General features: G+C 43.1%; 3 protein-coding genes across 8 annotated transcripts in view; 1 reads left to right on the top strand and 2 right to left on the bottom strand.

The window, feature by feature from the left end:
- Positions 1-3,290: 3,290 nt before the first annotated feature.
- On the top strand, positions 3,291-7,184 carry echdc1 (enoyl CoA hydratase domain containing 1). 5 transcript variants are annotated; one of them, XM_042106931.1, is made up of 6 exons: positions 3,291-3,372; positions 4,152-4,384; positions 5,618-5,760; positions 5,854-5,906; positions 6,079-6,159; positions 6,592-7,184. In XM_042106931.1, the coding sequence occupies exons 1-6, from the start codon at positions 3,308-3,310 to the stop codon at positions 6,995-6,997; spliced, it is 981 nt and encodes a 326-aa protein (XP_041962865.1). In that variant the 5' UTR covers positions 3,291-3,307; the 3' UTR covers positions 6,998-7,184. The 5 variants fall into 5 exon arrangements, with proteins under 5 accessions (XP_041962865.1, XP_041962866.1, XP_041962869.1 ...); XM_042106932.1 differs by having other exon boundaries at positions 3,293-3,372; positions 4,155-4,384; XM_042106935.1 differs by lacking the exon at positions 3,291-3,372 and adding an exon at positions 3,379-3,559 and having other exon boundaries at positions 4,155-4,384.
- Positions 7,185-8,952: 1,768 nt separating this feature from the next.
- rnf146 (ring finger protein 146) lies at positions 8,953-12,362 on the bottom strand. Of its 2 annotated transcripts, none has more exons than XM_042107851.1 (3): positions 12,239-12,362; positions 11,239-11,309; positions 8,953-11,117 (listed from the first exon to the last, which is right to left on the bottom strand). In XM_042107851.1, the coding sequence occupies exon 3, from the start codon at positions 11,114-11,116 to the stop codon at positions 9,926-9,928; it is 1,191 nt and encodes a 396-aa protein (XP_041963785.1). In that variant the 5' UTR covers position 11,117; positions 11,239-11,309; positions 12,239-12,362; the 3' UTR covers positions 8,953-9,925. The 2 variants fall into 2 exon arrangements, with proteins under 2 accessions (XP_041963785.1, XP_041963786.1); XM_042107852.1 differs by lacking the exon at positions 12,239-12,362 and adding an exon at positions 11,568-12,213.
- Positions 12,363-13,482: 1,120 nt separating this feature from the next.
- Positions 13,483-17,695, bottom strand: part of rspo3 (R-spondin 3) — a 14,657-nt gene continuing 10,444 nt past the window's right edge. Inside the window, exon 6 of the mRNA XM_042108087.1 lies at positions 13,483-14,466. Coding sequence (XP_041964021.1) covers positions 14,240-14,466 — 227 coding nt within the window. The 3' untranslated portion in view covers positions 13,483-14,239. The remainder of the gene's footprint in view (positions 14,467-17,695) is intronic.

The raw sequence follows: 17,695 nt of genomic DNA, 5'->3' as shown, positions 1-17,695 counted from the left end.
AGTGTAAAGCAGACACATTTTGGCCTGTACAGTCCAGGGAAAACAACGTTAACACCATAAACTATATATTTTCTGAAAGCATATAACCTCTAGATGAGATATAACACCAGTTAAGACATGTCCCATCTTCCTCCATGCCATGCACAATACATTGCCCTGTATTCTGTATAGGCGAATAGTGTAAAGCGGATACATTTTGGCCTATACTGTCCAGAGAAAACAGATTAAACACCCTAAACTATGTATTATCTAAAAGCATACACCCTCTAGATGAGATATAATACCAGTTAAGACATGTCTTATCTTCCTCCATGCCATGGACATGGTACATATTGTGTTTGCTCTGTATTAAAACGCATTGATTTTAATATATGACTGAAAAAGGTATGAGCATTCCAACATTTTCAATGTTAACATTTAAAATCATATTTTTGTTTAATTTGACCATCATTTGACCTCATTCATCCCTGTAGGCTGAATAGTAATTGAGATAGCCATTCTAACCTCTTGGCAACTATTTTGGTGGCCATCTTGAATATTTCCCAAGGTCAGATTTTACTAGATTTTTAGTATGTTATTTAGCATGTCCAACAGTACCAGAATCCATAAAAACCCCTTTTGTATCAATTTTGACGTTGAACCCTACAACCCCGCCTACACATGGAGTGGACATTACAGGTGCAGGGGGCAGCAATATGACAGTAGATGAGTATCAGATGGATCCAATATTTTGAAATGAAAAAAAATGAAACATCTTTCATATTTCATGTCCCCCTCTCAACCTGTTTCTCTCTCTCTCTCTTTCTTTCTCTCTCCCTCTCTCTCACTGTTTGCCTCTCTTTACATTTGCTATGAGGTTACAGGTTTATGTCTTCCCTTCTCAGAGCCCTGCTGACTCCTAACCCTTACCCTGAGGAGCCCAAGGGAGCTGCTTATCGATTGCCAGTTGATGTATCACTTCGGCTCGGTCTCTCTCAGTGTCCCTGGCAAGGGTTTTGTCCTATCCATTAGCAGACTGCAATTTCAGATATGCTTTCATATTAAACGGAAGCTCAGGAGTTTCCATTGTCTCAAGCACATGAGTATGGAGGCTACAATTCAGGCACACCCAGCAGTGTGTTGTCACTTTGAGTACACTAGGGGGATGGGGGTGGGGGGAGGGGGCATCTCATTTGTTATGACACTGTGTGTACACTGTGAGATAGACAATAGTGTCTTTATTCTGGGAGAACAGACATGGCTGTGTAAAACCGTCTGAGTGTGCCATGCTCATCTCGGCTATCACTATCTCTACCGAGCAGTGTCTCGGAGTACCACCACATATCAGTGACCACCTATAGCAGGGACAGTTACAGCAGGGCTACTACAGGACAGAAAGAGTCATAACAAGAGAGAGTCAAACGCCTGGAATGCCCGTGGAAGTGTCTAGTGACTCAAATGACCCGCTGCCTCCCTTCCAAAAAAGATTATCAAACGCTGGACTTTGACAGCAGATCCAGAGGTGGCAATAGAAGGGTCATCAATAACACTTCATAGGGAGACTGTTAGCCAGTCATACAGATTAGAAGTGTTCTGGGCTTGGTTGCAAATTTGAAGCTGAGTTTACAGTGAGGCTTATTTGTGGTCATTAATAAGATGTTCAAGTTTGCTGGTTTGAATTTAAGAGTGAGCTGGTGTGTGTGTGTGTGTGTGTGTGTGTGTGTGTGTGTGTCTGTCTGTGCCAAGCTTCAAGCAGCTCATCCTCAAGCCCTGTGATCAGTCAAGGTGGTTGCTCACAATGTGGAATTCTGATGACATGGAGCAGCATCCAGACCGAGACCCAAAATAATATGTGGCCAAGGTTGGATTACCAAGAGGTTTTGAGGGTATTTTGTAGCTATTACCATTAGAAAAAAAGTCCTGGAGCTTTAATTTAGGAAAAAAAACACCAACTTTGCAGCTAAACTTGCCTGTGTTTCTTTATGTTCAGTGACCTAAATCAAGTATTGATCCAATGTAAATGCGGTCAAACGCAATCTTGTTTATTGGAATACAGACAACACAAAGCATTTGCACAATACACCATTCTCATCAGTCTTCACAAATGAAGACTGATTCAATTCCACTTCCCTCCAAAAAAAACAAATATTCCAAAAAGGCCACAGTTCACAGGCAAGAACATTGTGTAATGTTTGCTAAATATGACATCGCTGTGATGTGATGTAGCCATTTATTGAAAGCATCTGATGAGCAGATCAGTTCATCAGCTCACATATTTCCAGTGTTAAAGCAGGGGTAATTATTTCCTGATTACTTCTACAGAGAATGCAAATGAGTATGAGGTTGACTTATGCCCTGGCTGCCCTATTTGTCTGCTACTCGACATACTATATGCATGCATGCTCTAACTCCGAGTCTCAAATGGCCCTGTAGGAAACCACGCCAAGGCAGTACAGTACATGTCTGATTCAGAGTTTATATTTGCTTCACTGTTCTTTGCTCTGCTGGCAAGTGCTCCTCATTCCAGCTCTGTGTCTGGGCAGTACTCGGCTATTATTGTTTGGAAGCTGTTCAGTATCCATCTGTGATGGCAAGGCTCTGGAGCACCAGTTCCATTTGTGATGTGCCACACTTTGTTTGGTCCTGGTCACTGTTAAGAAGAGATGTACACATTTGAATGTACAGAGTGTGTGCCATATTATGGAGCCCAGAAACCAAAGAAAGCAAAATCAGATTGGCAGTGGCTTGTTGCCAGTGGTGTAGGTAGGCTACCACTTCTGGTCACCACTTGTGAATATTCAAATAATAATAATAATAATAATAATAATAATAATAAAAAAAGCTAAATATCCTTTGTATACACGTTATTAACATGGAGGAAAAAGTAGGCCCTAGGCTATAACTGATATTGCCCTAAAATAAATGATAAAAGCTAGCTGGACAAGCTAAGAGTAGGCCTACAAGCTGAAGAGAAACCTTTGTGGTCTAATAGAACACAACGGAGTGTCTTGGCTGAATAAGGGAAGGATCTTCTTAATTTTCTTTGTTTAAAGAGGAGGACCAGTGTAGGCCTATGCTCTTTGGTTTCTGCACTCACAGGTGGCATGTGAATTAAAAAATCATACGGCAAAGTCTGCCACCCCGTGGTAGCCTACTTTCAGTAGCCTAAAACAAATGGTTCAAACCAAACGTGTTACATTGTTGTAGGCTGCATTTTTCTTGTAAATGTTTTGAAAATATCAAGATAATACTGTCAGTTTAAAACAATTTATTTGTCCTTGGTATACATGTACCACAATGAGAAATCATAAAAGTACAATTTGTGCGAATGAAATGGTTAAAGTTTCAGGGGGACCTATTTAATTGTAACACGTTGAATAAGATCATTCACAGGTTAGTGAAGTACATTTTGCTCTATCGGGAAAAACAACTTAAGGTAGTTTCTCGCGAGGTGCTTTAGAAAAGTAAAGTAGCCTTAGTTTGATGCTAATGTTGTGTGGCTCCTAAAAACAGGACGCCGTTGAAGGACATAGCCTATCAGCGTGTCAAATATCGCGGCAAACACCCCTTGAAAACAAAAGTATGTCTGTCTGCTGTCATAACTATCCTTACAGCTTGAATACCTTGCTGGATGTAATTTTCAGTCCTGACGCGTATCTGTTGCAAGTGTCATTATGTATACATCCACAGCATGATCCATCCAGTCATCTGAAGTAGGCTAACGTTACACTTTTGGCAAGGAAAACATTTTCTATTGCCAACATCACTGTTCTGTCTTTTTCAAGAAAGCAAACCTATCTATTCTAAATGCACGGCCTGACCAAAATCAAAGTGCACGTTTCCTCTCTAATTCTTTTGTTGTGAATTCGATTTATATTTCTTGTATTTATTTGATCTCCTGACTTGCTGGGCTTTGGCATGCAGTAACAGTTCATACACAAAGGTAGGCTTACTCAAAAGTATTACCTCATTGTGACATGACTAGAATACATCTAACTCTGACCACCGTATCCTAATACACTCAGTAAACAAATATGATGTTTAGGTTAGATATGGGAGATAATTAACTGAGATGTAGGCCTACAATGGAAGGTAGAGGATGCATGCCACAAGCCACCATGCTTCTACTATGAATCATTACACTTTCATCTTTACCATCCTCATCCCCTCAGCAGAATGGCCTTGTCTAGTGCAGGCCGGCACATTTGGAAGACCACCACTTACAGTGTGAGGAGACTCCAGTGTCGTCAAACAGCTGTGTACACTGGTGTCCATGGATTCAACAATGAGGAAATCCGGGGAAAACTGCAGGCTTTCCCTGGTGGATCTATTGATCTCATCAAGCAGGATTCTGGAATTGCCGTGATGACTGTGAACAATCCAGCTCGCATGAATGCTTTTTCAGGTAGAGTATGTGAGCAGACATAACCCACAATTGCACTGGAATGGTCTATAACAGTCTTGATCTGGCCACTTTTCAACTGTCTTATGAATGGATTATACCACTGTCATGTTAATACTGATGCAGAGCTACTGTCATTTAATTGTGTTTAATGCATTTTGGTATTGTACAGCAAAAAGGTCTGTATCTCACTAGAATTCATCTTTCTGATAGACTGCGTTCTGCCCGGCTTTTAACTGTGTGCAGCAGTTTGCCACTAATTTAATTACCTAACTATTCTCTGGTTTTCCAGAGATACACCCCACCTCCATATCTGGGGTTGTGACTATGTATTTTGTTGTACAATTTTTCATCTCAGTTGTTTAATTCTGTGCAACTGACAATGCAGTGAGTGAAAAAAATGCATAATTCTTTCTATTTCTCCCTTTTTACAGGTGGGTCATTCCACGTCAATCCAACCAGGGCCCACACACTTAGGTCTCAAAAAATTCTGAAAAGATTACCAGGTGTACCTATGTTACCCAGGAGACACACTGTAAAATTACTCTCATGTAAGATCAATACTTTCCAACAGCCAGTTTTACAGGGGGAGCGGGGTGTCGATTTTGTCCAGCCTCTTTTTTTTGTCAAAGTTCACAAGCCCACAGCGCAAGAACTAAACCATGTAGGAGGCTCAAAGTACAGAGTCCAGCCAAAAACTCCAATAACATTTGTATCAACTTTGAGGGACAGCTATGACCATGCAGGATTATCCAGACCAAATGTGACGATTTTGCTACATACTATTCCTATTTATGTACCACCATGCAAAATTTGAGCCTCCTACATGTTTAGTCAGAGAGGGTTAAAGCGGAGCTAGTAATCAAAGGATCTTTGGTTTAGTTGTTGCGCTGTGGGCTTGTGAACTTTGACAAAAAAAAGAGGCTGGACAAAATCGACACCCCCCTCCCCCTGTAAAACTGGCTGTTGGAAAGTATTGATCTTACATAAGAGTAATTTTACAGTGTGTCTCCTGGGTAACATAGGTACACCTGGTAATTGTTTCAGAATTTTTTGAGACCTAAATGCGTGGGCCCTGGTTGAACTGACGTGGAATGACCCAGGTATTTTATTGTGATGTGTTGTACATGTGCAGAATCACTATATCGTAATACCATCTTTATTGAGTCGTATCGCAAGTTACTCTAAGTTCCACCCCTTGGATTTTATCTTTGAAATCATTCATTGACCTTACAGGAACCATGATGCTTGAGCTGGAGGAGAGAGTGATGCAGTTGGAGGAATGGACCGAGGGGAAAGGTCTCATTGTCCAGGGGGCTGCTGGAACCTTTTGCTCTGGTTCTGACTTGAATGCCGTCAGGGCAATATCAAACCCACAGGTGAAAATCACATCTGTTACACTCAAAAATAAAAAATACACAAATGAAGCATTGATGAATGAAGCTTACAGGTACAAATGTTCTTTCCCCTAGGATGGCATGAAAATGTGCATGTTCATGCAGAACACATTGACCCGACTGCTCAGGTAAGAGCCTTATGGAAGTGGCAGAGAATCTTGTCTGTTTTAGGTATGCTTACTGTACCTCAAATATTTACATACTCTGGTAAAAACAAATAAAAAAACTCCACACATGATCACATTTATTGAGTGATGTGAACTTGATATTTGTCAGTGCAAGTCTTTTGTTCTCTCACAGGCTGCCTCTTATCTCTGTTGCCTTGGTGGAGGGCAAGGCACTGGGAGGAGGAGCAGAGCTCATCACCTCCTGTGACTTCAGGTGAGGGGGGGTGTTGAGATCTCACTGATGTCAACTCATCAGTTTTTACCACAAAAAATAGATATGTTTTAGTTAACATCATATTGGTTAATGAAGTGTTATACTTTCAGTTTGTATTCACGGTCTTGGGGATGATGCAAGCCTGGACAGTGCCATTTGAGGTTTATAAGGTTATCGGACCTAGCTGTGCCATGCTGCACTCACAATTGGAAGCATACAAGTCAAAACCATAGTAAAAAAAAAACGCTACAGCTCTGTCTTCCTAGAGTGACCTTTTAAAACAGTATTCTTAAACAGCTGATCTCACCTTCCAGTAATGTCAGTATCTTGTTACAGATAAAAGGGATTCTACTAAGAAAAATGTATGTTTTGTGCAACTGTTAGCTATTTTTACATTGATGTGTAAGTAAGGCTGATTGTTTGTACAAGCAGATTGATGGCGCCAGACAGTGTGATCCAGTTTGTCCACAAGCACATGGGCCTTGTTCCAGGATGGGGTGGTGCTGCTCGACTAGTCCGGATTGTGGGCAGTCAGAACGCCTTAAAGCTGCTGGGTGGTGCCAAGAAAGTGGACCCAGAATATGGCACTCAAATCGGCATGGCCAATGGCGTGCTGAGCCCTGCAAATGGCACCAGTGCTTTGGTAGAAGCCGAGCAATGGCTAGCCCAATACACCAAAGGCCCTGCCATGGTGATCAGGGCGGTGAAGCAGGTGGTGGTGTGTGGGAGAGAGCTCCCCCTAGAGGACGCTCTGAGGACTGAGAAAGATGTGTTTGGGACCGTGTGGGGTGGCCCGGCCAACCTGGCAGCTTTGGCCAGCAAGTCTAAACATAAGTGAACACAAGCATGAGGACTTGTCACAAACTGATCGAGTGCTTTTGAGATGCAGACTCGGATCAATTTCCTAATAATATAAGTTTGATTACTGTATGCCCTTGAATGTGGTGAACAAAAACAAACACAACACAAATTCTCTCATGTTGAGGGATGTTGCAAAAAAAGCATTAAAGATATATATACATTGAGCGGTGAAAGTCATTTCATTCTGTCTGGATGCTGTAACTCTAGGCTGAACAGTGGCAATTACTAGGTGTAGCCATTATGATGTTAAGAAGGGTCAGCATTAGCAAGTGTCGTCTATTAAATGGGAATTAGTAGGTCAGTCAATTATAGATAAAAATTGTAATAGGAAACTGCCATGTGCTTCCACTTTCCTATTACAGGGATGAAGCATAATGTAATGCAATTAAGATCAAAACAATCTTGTGCAGTTTCTAATTCTAGCCCTCAAAACATAATAGAACAGTCATCAAAATCAGTCTGCCACATAATAATCAGGGCAGAGCTGTAATTGGGAGAACTACCCGTCCATTGCTGATATAATGCCATCATCAGGATGCCTGCGTTTTGTCACTCCACCTGTGGCTGGCTGTATCAATTGGGCTTTAAAAACTGGTTTGAAATGCAGGTTGGTTCACTAGATAGCACCAAGGTTCAAAGAATTTGAATAGAACCGGTTCAAGAACCAGTTCTCTCTAGGTTGAAAAACGCCCATTCAGAGCCACCTCTGTCTCAGTTGACCACCAACTACAGACAGGTTTAGACTAATGATTATCCCACAACCTGATGACTAGCAGCATGTCAGTAATGGACAGATACAGTCTGATACAGATGTAGTTCTCCCAATCACTGCTCTGTCCCAAACCCCAGATCACTACCATAATGTGAGCATAGGGAAATCATATAGTCATTTTCTCATCCATTCCATAGATTTGGTTTATTCTTGTTTATACTCACGCGTTTTCATTTGGAATCATGTATTATGGATATTCCAATGGCGTGAGCTATAGGATTTACATATACTTAATAGACTTAAGACATTACTTAGTACATTACTTAATAGAAGATTACTTAACGAACACTGGTGACCAAAGAATTTATCGCCAGATAGCGTGATGCCAGTAAAGCTGAGCGGGTACTTCATTGTGGGCCATTGGTAGAATAGGGGCTAAGGAGTTGGGCTGACATACAGTAGCCTGAAAGCTGCTGGTTCAGTTTCTGGTTTCCACCGTTGTGCCCTTGAGTAAGGAACTTCACCCCAAATTGCTCTGGGGAGATTTGCCTTTGTAATGTAACTGACACAGTTTAAGTCGCTTTGGATAAAAGCATCTGCTAAATGAATAAATGTAAATTGGAGTATTGCTCTGGTCTTACCCGGAGCAAGTTCTTCAAAGGAAACATCTCCCTTTGGTGCCATTCTGCAGGAGTACATGTGATTACTATGAACAGATTTCTTTGTAATCATCTGAGTGTAAATTATGGCAGATTTTGTGTGTTTTATGAAGCTTATGCAGGCTTACATCAAAAAAAAAAAACATGGATCACAATGTAGCCATTATGAGAAACACAAAGAGGCCTTTGATATCCACAGCATGAGATCAGGGTGAATCCAGAGCCTTGTGGCAAGGTCTCAGCAGTAGCTCCAGAGACAACTCCTATCAGATCTGCACAAAGCACTTCACTTCTGATGAAGGAGAATACTGAATTTCCCCTTGGGGATCAATAAAGTGTCTATCTATCTATCTATCTACTGAGATGTTCATAAATGTAACACGAATAGATATTGTTGAGAACCTGTAGTGGTAGACATCACCATTAATATTTTGGAAGCTAAAACACTTATGTCTTCAGTGGATATGCAGCATCATTCAGTTATGTTGTCAACTCAACACCACTGAGATATAAAGACAGTATTAAAAAGCAACAACTAGACAGTAGTCTTTTGATATGGGATGATAAGTTGACACAGACTTTATTATTAAATTACAAATCCTGTAACAAAATATTACAACAAAGCAAAAGTCACAGAAAGAAAATTATACTTCTTTTAGTTTTTTAAAAGTCAAGATGGAAATCTAAAACAAAGTGTCACAATGTTGAGAACTGGTGACGCATTAAAAAACAAAAACAAAATATAAACTGTAACAGATAACACTGCCCTTGTCATACGACCACATCATTCATTTCACACAAAACTCACAACAAAGGGGCAAGCGACAAACCAACTGCCTAGCCAAATGAAATCCAAAATAACCATAATAATAAAAAGAACATTTAATTTCATCCTGCCAGTAGTGTTTAGAAGCCCTCTCTTATAACATGCACAAGTTATGAGCTAGACTAGCACACAGATGAAATGTGAACACAACACTCCAAGACCATGCTATGGTTATGAAACACCATTTTAAAATCAGGACTGCAGCCCAAGGGTTCAATATGTTTAAACTTCAGACCCATCAAAAGATCAGAAAAGCTGAAAATGGTTTACACTTTACCGACCACACTGTTAAAATTGTTAAAAGCAACTCGCTCATGTTTTAAGGCCTTGTTTAGAATTCCAAGTGACCTTTTCTTCTGTCAGGGGCATTAGGTGTTAGGCATGATGGATCAATGCAAATTATAATAATAAAGAAAAATAAATCTATGACAAAACATTTTAGGTAATCATTCACATTCATGGTTTAATCTCCAGAAACAATTAAATCTACACAAGAAAAACTGGTTCAGGGAGGGAGGGTGGTGGTGGTGGTGGGGCTCCTCATCATCCAATGACACCCAGTACAGGAGGGCCCATGGGCTGGCAGGAGTATGGTTGTTGCTGCTGCTGCTGCTGCTGCTGCTGCTGGAGTTGCTGTGATACTGAGTGCAAGGGCTGACTGAGCGGCTCAGTTCCAGTGAAGGGGTCTTTAGTTTCCCCCCCAGCGTCTTACACTTCAGTCACTGTACACTGCCCATCAGGCCTCCGGGAGCCCAAGCTACTACCACCAGCACCACCACCACCAGCAACGCTGCTAGTGACCGATGAAGCACCTCCAGGTGGGGAGCGTTCCTCTGGGTTCGGTCTGGGTCGGTGAAGTCCTTGCCAAGCCGCAACCGCAGCAGCCGTACCCTCCTCCTCATCCTCTCCAGGAGGCCTCTGATCGTTATCCTCCTCATCCTCAGTGCTGCTCTCTGGTACAGATTCATCGACTGAGGCATCGTGGGAAGAGGACAAGCGTGAGGGAGAGGTCTCATCTTCGTCGTCCTCATCGTCGTCCTCATCCTCTTCCCCCTCGAGGACACCGCCTCTCTCTGGAGCCGGACTGCGGCCAATCTGGAGGTGGACGAAGGCCCTTTCCAACGAGAGCCCATCGTCTGAAGAGGAGGAGTGGCTAGAGGGGCTTGTGGGCTGGCCACCAAGGGAGGTAGGGGGTCGGCCAGGGGGGACCAGAATAGGCGGGGCAGCCGCTGTGGCACCACCAGCGCTGGTCCCTGGCACTCCGGAAGTATCTGCCCCGTCTGCCGAGCTCTCGCGCCCTCCTGCTGCTGCGGCCGCCTGTGCCACAGCGTCTGAGTCCAGCCTCAGCCCGGCCACGCCCTTCTTGGGGATGTCCACGACGTCACGCTTCATCTTACGGCGGCGGCCGTGCTCATTGCGCCGGTACTGGACCATATTCTCCAGGTCGGCCACGTACAAGAACCCGGCGATCAGCATCTCTGCAGTCTTCTTGCCCTTGGAAAAGGCATCCTCCAACTCACGGCTGGTGCGCTCATCGTACTGCCACCATCCGTTTCGGCCCTCGTAGTACCAGGCGTACTCGCCCGGCGCCTTGCCGGCCGCCGAAGCCTTGAGCTCCTCAGGTGACAGCAGTGTGGGCCGCTCCAGAAAGTCTTCCGGCACCTCCTGTCTGCAAAGGGCGCAACGCTTGCTCTGCCAGGATGCGCCCTTCACACAGAGGAAGCAGAAGATGTGGCGGCAGGGCAGGCGCACCGGGTGCACGCAGCTCTGCAAGCAGATGGCACACTCCGGCACAGGCAGGGAGGGAGAGGAGCCGCCTGAGCCTGGCAACGAATCACTGCCCCCCTTTCTGCTGGCCAGCAGGCTCGCCGAGTGGTCAACCTCGCCACAGCTAGCCATTCTAGCGAGACGTGAAGGCAAAATGTAGTCACAGATGAACACACTGTATTGCAGCTCTCATCTTAACAAATGTGTACAATTTCATATTGACTATCACAACACTGTAAACGGTGGATACTTACTGAGTAGTCCTCTAGTATGTCTTTGACATCAGGGGTAGTATTATTCTTTTTTCTCGTTTCGGGGTGATTATCTGCGGAGGTGAAGAAGAGATTAATGCTGTGTTACTTCGCCAGTTAACGATACGTTAGCTAACGTTAGTGAAAGCTAGCTAACATCTAGCTAAGCGTTTCTCGTATCACATTAAAAACATTTCTGACTTCATAGATAGAAATGTATTTAATTGCGATTTAACCTCTGTTGTAATTTCAGCGTTACATCATTAAACTTGGGAAAAGCAAGGTTTCGTTAACTGTCAGCAGAGACAAAATGAAAAATAAATGCACTTAACTGATTAGTGCTAGGTATCCGCTAGCTGAAATATAATATGCTAGCAAAATAAAACTGTTAGCAACCTGCGACAAACACAAACGAGCTAGCTTATTTCTTTTGACATTGTACAGTTTGACGTGAGACACCCAGAGAGTGTCATGATAAGACTACACCAAACTTCATCATAAATATAATAATTATAGTAATTCCTAATCTTCGACAGCTGATGAATAGCTAGATCGGTGGTCAAATCAGTCAGGCTTGAAGTCAGGCCTTAGTAACGCCATTTAGCTATTGTTAGCTAACGCTGATCATTACCTAGCCAACGGTAAATTATTTACGCCTATTTCATGTCACACAAAACATTAAACGTGTCGTGAAAATATATGACACTGTTGACAATAAAAGGGGTTCTTTCACAGAGACTGTGGGATGAGGATAGTTAGCGAAGTAGTAATGAAAGAAAAGAAAAAAACACCGATGGACAACAACTGGACTTGTTGTGGGTGGACCATTGCTCTGGTTAGCCAACATTAGCGTTATTGCTAGCTAGCTAGCTGTCAGCTTAACCAACGCTACCATTAAAGCAATCGACATACAAAACACTGCGACACATCACAAACATAACAGCAAAACAACGACAATAGCAGACAGAGAGACAGACAGAGAGATTTTCATTTTCTCACTTACTCTGATAAGATCGTCCAGCTCTGTATTTTAGGTGGCTGCACAAAATACCATAACGAACGAATAGAAACATACGTAGATCTAGTTGTTTGTGCGTCACTTCGCCTCGCCCACGTTTCACGTAACCTTTGCGCTCTCTGTACTTTCTCTTCTCACCCCCAGTTTGCAGTTTGGATACATTTCATCTGTCACAAGTATCAATCCATGACAAATATTGTACTCTAATGGAGCAAATTGACATATTATTTCATAATATTTAGCCTACTTAAAGATTTTATGATTGTTATGATAATACATAGCCTACATAAAATAGACTAAATTGACAAAAAGTGCCAAACATAATCAGTTTCTTTGTCATTTTATTTTTCTAAGTTCACTAATCAACTTTGAAATCAGGTCTTTGAAATAGGCTTGTTTCATGTAAGATCAAAAATGTCTGAATATGTCTTTCATGTGCTCAAAGGGTTGAAGCTTTGACAGGAGCAGTCAGACCACTGCAGACCCTTAGCCCTATTAAAGAGAAACAAAATTGTGGCATCCCGATCAAATGTAATTAATCTATTACAAATATGGATCATCATGTAGAACTGAGAGATGATGATGATGCTGATGATGATGAAGAAGAAGAAGATGATGATAATAATTTCCCAAATAAGCTAGGCCAACAGAGAAACGGCTCCATTCTGGATCACGCCCAAAATGTTGAGCTGTTCGGAACATTTAGACCATAACAAATCAGTTTGGAACCTGAAAAAGTTTGGCACTGGTACAAAAAAGTTATTTCTTTCCTGTGCACCAGAATGGGTGTCATTCTACAGGTCAGTCATGGACGCAACACCCTTTGTGATGGTTCTGTGATTGATAGCTGCCAAAATGTGTGGAGTCTTTAAATAAGGTAGGCCTAAATAAAGTAATTCAAAGTAGCCTACTGACAACAGGGCTCAGCGTTAACTTTTAAAAGTGGTTGCCAGATTGGCAACCAGGTATGAGGTTTTGGTTGACAAAGCTAACCAAATGTGGTTGTCACAGGGGCAACAAAATTGGTCTTAATTGAGACCTTAACTGAAGTGCTCTTTGGTTTAAATCTGATGAAATTAAGACAGCCAGTATGCAAACACTTACCACCTTCCATTGCCTCAGACAGCTGTTTTGGAAAGACCCATTGGGACTTCCGAGTATCACCTACCCATGAGTCCAAAAGATGTACACAGCAAGACAAACACTGAGAGGCAAAACCCATCAAAATTTAATATATTTTATTTGAAGTACAGGTGCTTTTTGACTTTTGTTCAGATGGCTTCAGAAGCACAGATCCTGTGAATACAGACAGGCAAACCAACACTTTGTTCTGAGGGCAATGAGCAAGAAAAACAATAACAAAAACAAAAACAACCTGTCCTTTTTGCCCTATACACATATATACACCAATACACATGCAGTCAGTAGAGCTTGCTCTCTACCACAGGCAATATCCAAGATGCCAGCAAGCATGCTCACTTTTTAATTTAATCAGAAAAGAAGTATTGACGTTTAAACAACATGTTCTACATAAAACCTACATTCAAACCATGGCGCGTTGCTGTACCAGGGCAGGGTGGTGGGGCTAAGGTGGGGTATTTTAGTTGATTTATTTCTCTTTAGATTCACCAAACAGGTTCACCAAACACAACATCATCCTGACACAACAAAAGAAGTCCTCACATGGTTTCTCCTATCTGGCAGCCGTCTCCACTGTCCCATCACTAATGCAGCAAACAGCATATATTCATTTCACAGGTCTCTAATTCGCTGTTAGAACATCTCAGGGGGGTTTTGGCCTGGGCTTTGGGCTCGACCCAAGTGTCTGTCATCATGTGCACCATGACGTGGCCCTTTCCCTCTCTTGTGCATATACAGTATATATTTAAATTATACAGGTAGCAGCAGCACCCCCTAAGCAAGGGGATAAGGGGGTGAGAGGCAAGGGCAAGTGGGCTTGAGGGGGGTGGGGGTGGTTGGGGCCCGCTATTGCCCAGTGCCTCCGTCCATAGAGGTGGGGTTCCTTGCATGGCCCCTCCGACGTCGCCGCTCCGTCTTATTCCTGTTTTCTGAGTCCTCCTGCTCTCCACCTGCAGCTGCAGCGGTGGCAGCAGTCTTCCTTTCTTTGTCCCTGTCTCTCTTCCTCTCGTGACGACTCTCTGTGTTCTCTTTGTCCCTTCGGTTGTTGCGGTTCTTCCTGTCCGGCCGTCGGCCTGAGGAGAGGAAAAGAACAGAAGGGGAGACGAAGAGCATCTGTTAGCGTTTGTGTTACTTAAAACAAAGCATTCTAGAGCCCGTAACAACTACTGAGATCAAATGTTTTATATGCATGAAGTTTATGTGCAAAATATTTTCTCTGCAGGTGAAATGGTTTCTTCATGGCTCACAGATGTTGCAGAAGGATAAAAGACACTACCACCGTTTTCTAAGTAGATCCTTTAAAGGTTTATAATACTGATATGAGTATAATTTTCTAACAATATACAAACTTTTATGCTCAAATCCTATTCAAATGATCACAATACACCAAGTCAGACCTCTTTTGACCTTGACGTTATTACACCAGAGGAAAGTAAATCATGAAACCAAAATAACCTACTCTTCAAATAAAGGTTAAAGCAGTATGTACAGTATATAATTGTGCTATTTTGCAATAAAACCACCATTTGTCATTCCTCTGCAGTGTGTGATAGAACTCTTACGGGTGGGAAAGGGGTGAAAAGGGAGACGCTGGAGATGGATCCCCGGTGTCAGATTTCCTCACTGAGATATAAATGATGGAATCCAGACAAATACAACCATGCAGCCGACCAGTCATTCAGTTCACAGGCCATTATTTACTCTTTCTTTGACTTTATCTCTGTTTGAAAATGAATGGATAGGAGATGAGTGGGTCCGATCTCTGCATGCATATGCGCCTCACACTTATGTAACCTTTCAGGTTGATGGCTTTCAACCATCAACAAACACCTATGGCTTGCGAAGATCAACCCTAATTCCTAGTAATGCATATTTCTGCTTCTGACCATGCTTATATGAAACTTATATAACTTCTTAAAAAACATCTTCTTGTTTATGCTCCTAACCCTTTCTTCAACAGTTCTTTTCACTCTTGGAAGCTAAATCGCATTCTTCCAGAAAGAGTTGGATTATTTTTCTTTACAGGAGTGAGCAAGATAACTGACAGAATGTGTGTGTGGTGATATTGTGTTGTGACATTTCTGAGTAATTCATCACACAGAGTATGTTTGTGCTGTTTTGGAAAATGATAGAATAATACTGTATAGATTTGTTTTGTTGAAGTATTTCCTCCAGTCAGTTTAGTAGTGCATTGATACTGGTCTGTTGAGCCACTAGAGGACAGTCAAGCACTGTTCTAGGCATATGTCACATCGAGGATAATTTTAGCTGTTGGCTGCAGGCACATGCCAAAAGACACTTCTCTTGACTCATCCAAAATAGAACGTTTCTAAAATAAATTCGGTTGATATAACTTTATCTACTCTTTGCCTAGCGCTCCAAACAAGCCAATATCAATTATTGTGGAAGGCTTATCGCATGATGACTAAACCCCCCCAAAAAAGAGAAAAAAAAGCAGAGCTGGGGGGCTTTGTTGTGTGCGAGTGGGATTGTAAAAGTGCTGAGGCAGACACAGAGCCCCTCAACCCCCTCCTCCCTCGCGGGCTTATTAATCAGTACAGCTCTCTGTCCGTCCTGATGGAAGAGGAGGGCTCACCACACACACCAGCCCACGCTGACCTACGCATTCCTGGGGTCCAGCCAGGGCGATACGGGGCCCTGTTGGCCAGGGCTGTTTAGTCTTCACGCAGGAATAACCCGAGTGCAAGTGTCAGTCGGTGAGGAGACACAACTGGCCGCCGGTGACTGAGCAACCCGAACCTCTCCGCACCTCCCTGTGGGGACACATCGCTATTGTTGTGTGTGTGTGTGTGTGTGTGTGTGTGTGTGTGTGTGTGTGTGTGTGTGTGTGTATATATATGTGTGTGTGTGTGTGTGTGTGTGTGTGTGTTTGGGGGAGTTTGTTTGAGGGTGTGAATGGATAATATAACCCCATGGGATTTGGGATGAAGATAGAACAACAGACTGAGTGAGTCAGTGAGATAGAGAGAAAGAGGTGAGAGAAGAGACAGAGAAAGAGAAAAACAGAGAGATAGATAAATGGAGAGAGCGAGAGCGTTTGTTAGTCTCACTCACCAGGGATCTGGAGCACAGCCGACATCCCCCCGTCCCCCCTGTCCCCATCCCAGCTCTTTAAACACAGGAAGTCCTCTCCGCACACATTGTTTTCTTTGTTGTAACATTTCAGAGATCAGTGGATTAGTCATAATCTCTGCATTTCCTACAAACCGAGGCATAACATGATATGAGGTTGACTTGGGATGGTTACTATGGAGATGTTTATTGTCCATCTGAACTTTTTAAAATTTACAAACTGGTTAGCATTGTAGGTTACCAACTCCCAAAATAGGAGATTGGTTTGGGAGACGTTCAAAAGAGTTTAACACAGTTTGGGTTCTTGTGGTTACTGATGGAGGACTGGACATGGTTTGTAGTAAATTTGCTGTGGAGCCTGTTGGCCGGCCTAATTTGGCTTCGGTCGCGCTCAGGTTGATAGGCACCCAGCTTCCTGCTAAAAATAAACCAGTTGGAAATTTGTAAATTTGTCTTTTTGTATTTATCAACAAACCTCTCAACAGGGCTAAGCCCTAATAGCAAACTCCTCTCAAACGTGTTGCAACCTTAAAACAGAGCCGCTGCCAACCCTTGGCTTTTAGCTGCTTCTGTGCCTCTGCAACGTAGATGTTTTACTGGAGGGTGGTGGGAGAGTGAGGGAGTCATCTGCCACTGATTATTTATCATTTTACAAAAGAGTGATTGAGAGGGAGTCAGAGAGGGAGTGAGTAAGCAAAGAGACAGAGAGAAACCAAGATTGTAAAGACAAGTTGTGTGTGTGTGTGTGTGTGTGTGTGTGCCTGCATGTGTGCTTAAGTGTGTGTGAAAGACGATGGAGTAATATTCAGAAGACACTTGTGTCTGCCAAAAAAATCTGAAACACACATGTTCCCCCTCCAGGGCTGGGGTGTACGGTGTGATGCGGTGCCGTGCGGGTGGTGTGGGGGGGCTATGGAGACGTGGCTGGACGCTGCACATGAAAAGGCACAATTACACTAATGATGGCTGGGGGGGACTACATCCTCCCTGGCGGGCACATGCTCGTCCGGAGGGCTTTTGCCAGGAGCCAGAGGGGGATTAAGAGCTCTGGGCCGTCCTGCAGGAGGAATGCCCAGAGCTTTTGAAGGCAGGAACCGGCTACCCTCCCTCACTCTAGGCTGGTATAACCCTGGTGGGGTTGTGTGTGTGTGTGTGTGTGTGTGTGTGTGCGTGTGCGTGTGTGTGTGTGTGTGCATGTGCGTGTGTGTC

The sequence above is a fragment of the Alosa sapidissima genome, chromosome 10 (genome assembly GCF_018492685.1).
Source record: "Alosa sapidissima isolate fAloSap1 chromosome 10, fAloSap1.pri, whole genome shotgun sequence".
Classification (NCBI taxonomy): Eukaryota; Metazoa; Chordata; class Actinopteri; order Clupeiformes; family Clupeidae; genus Alosa; species Alosa sapidissima.
The sequence above is the reverse complement of the archived record's forward strand: the minus strand, read 5'-3'. Positions and strand labels throughout refer to the sequence as shown.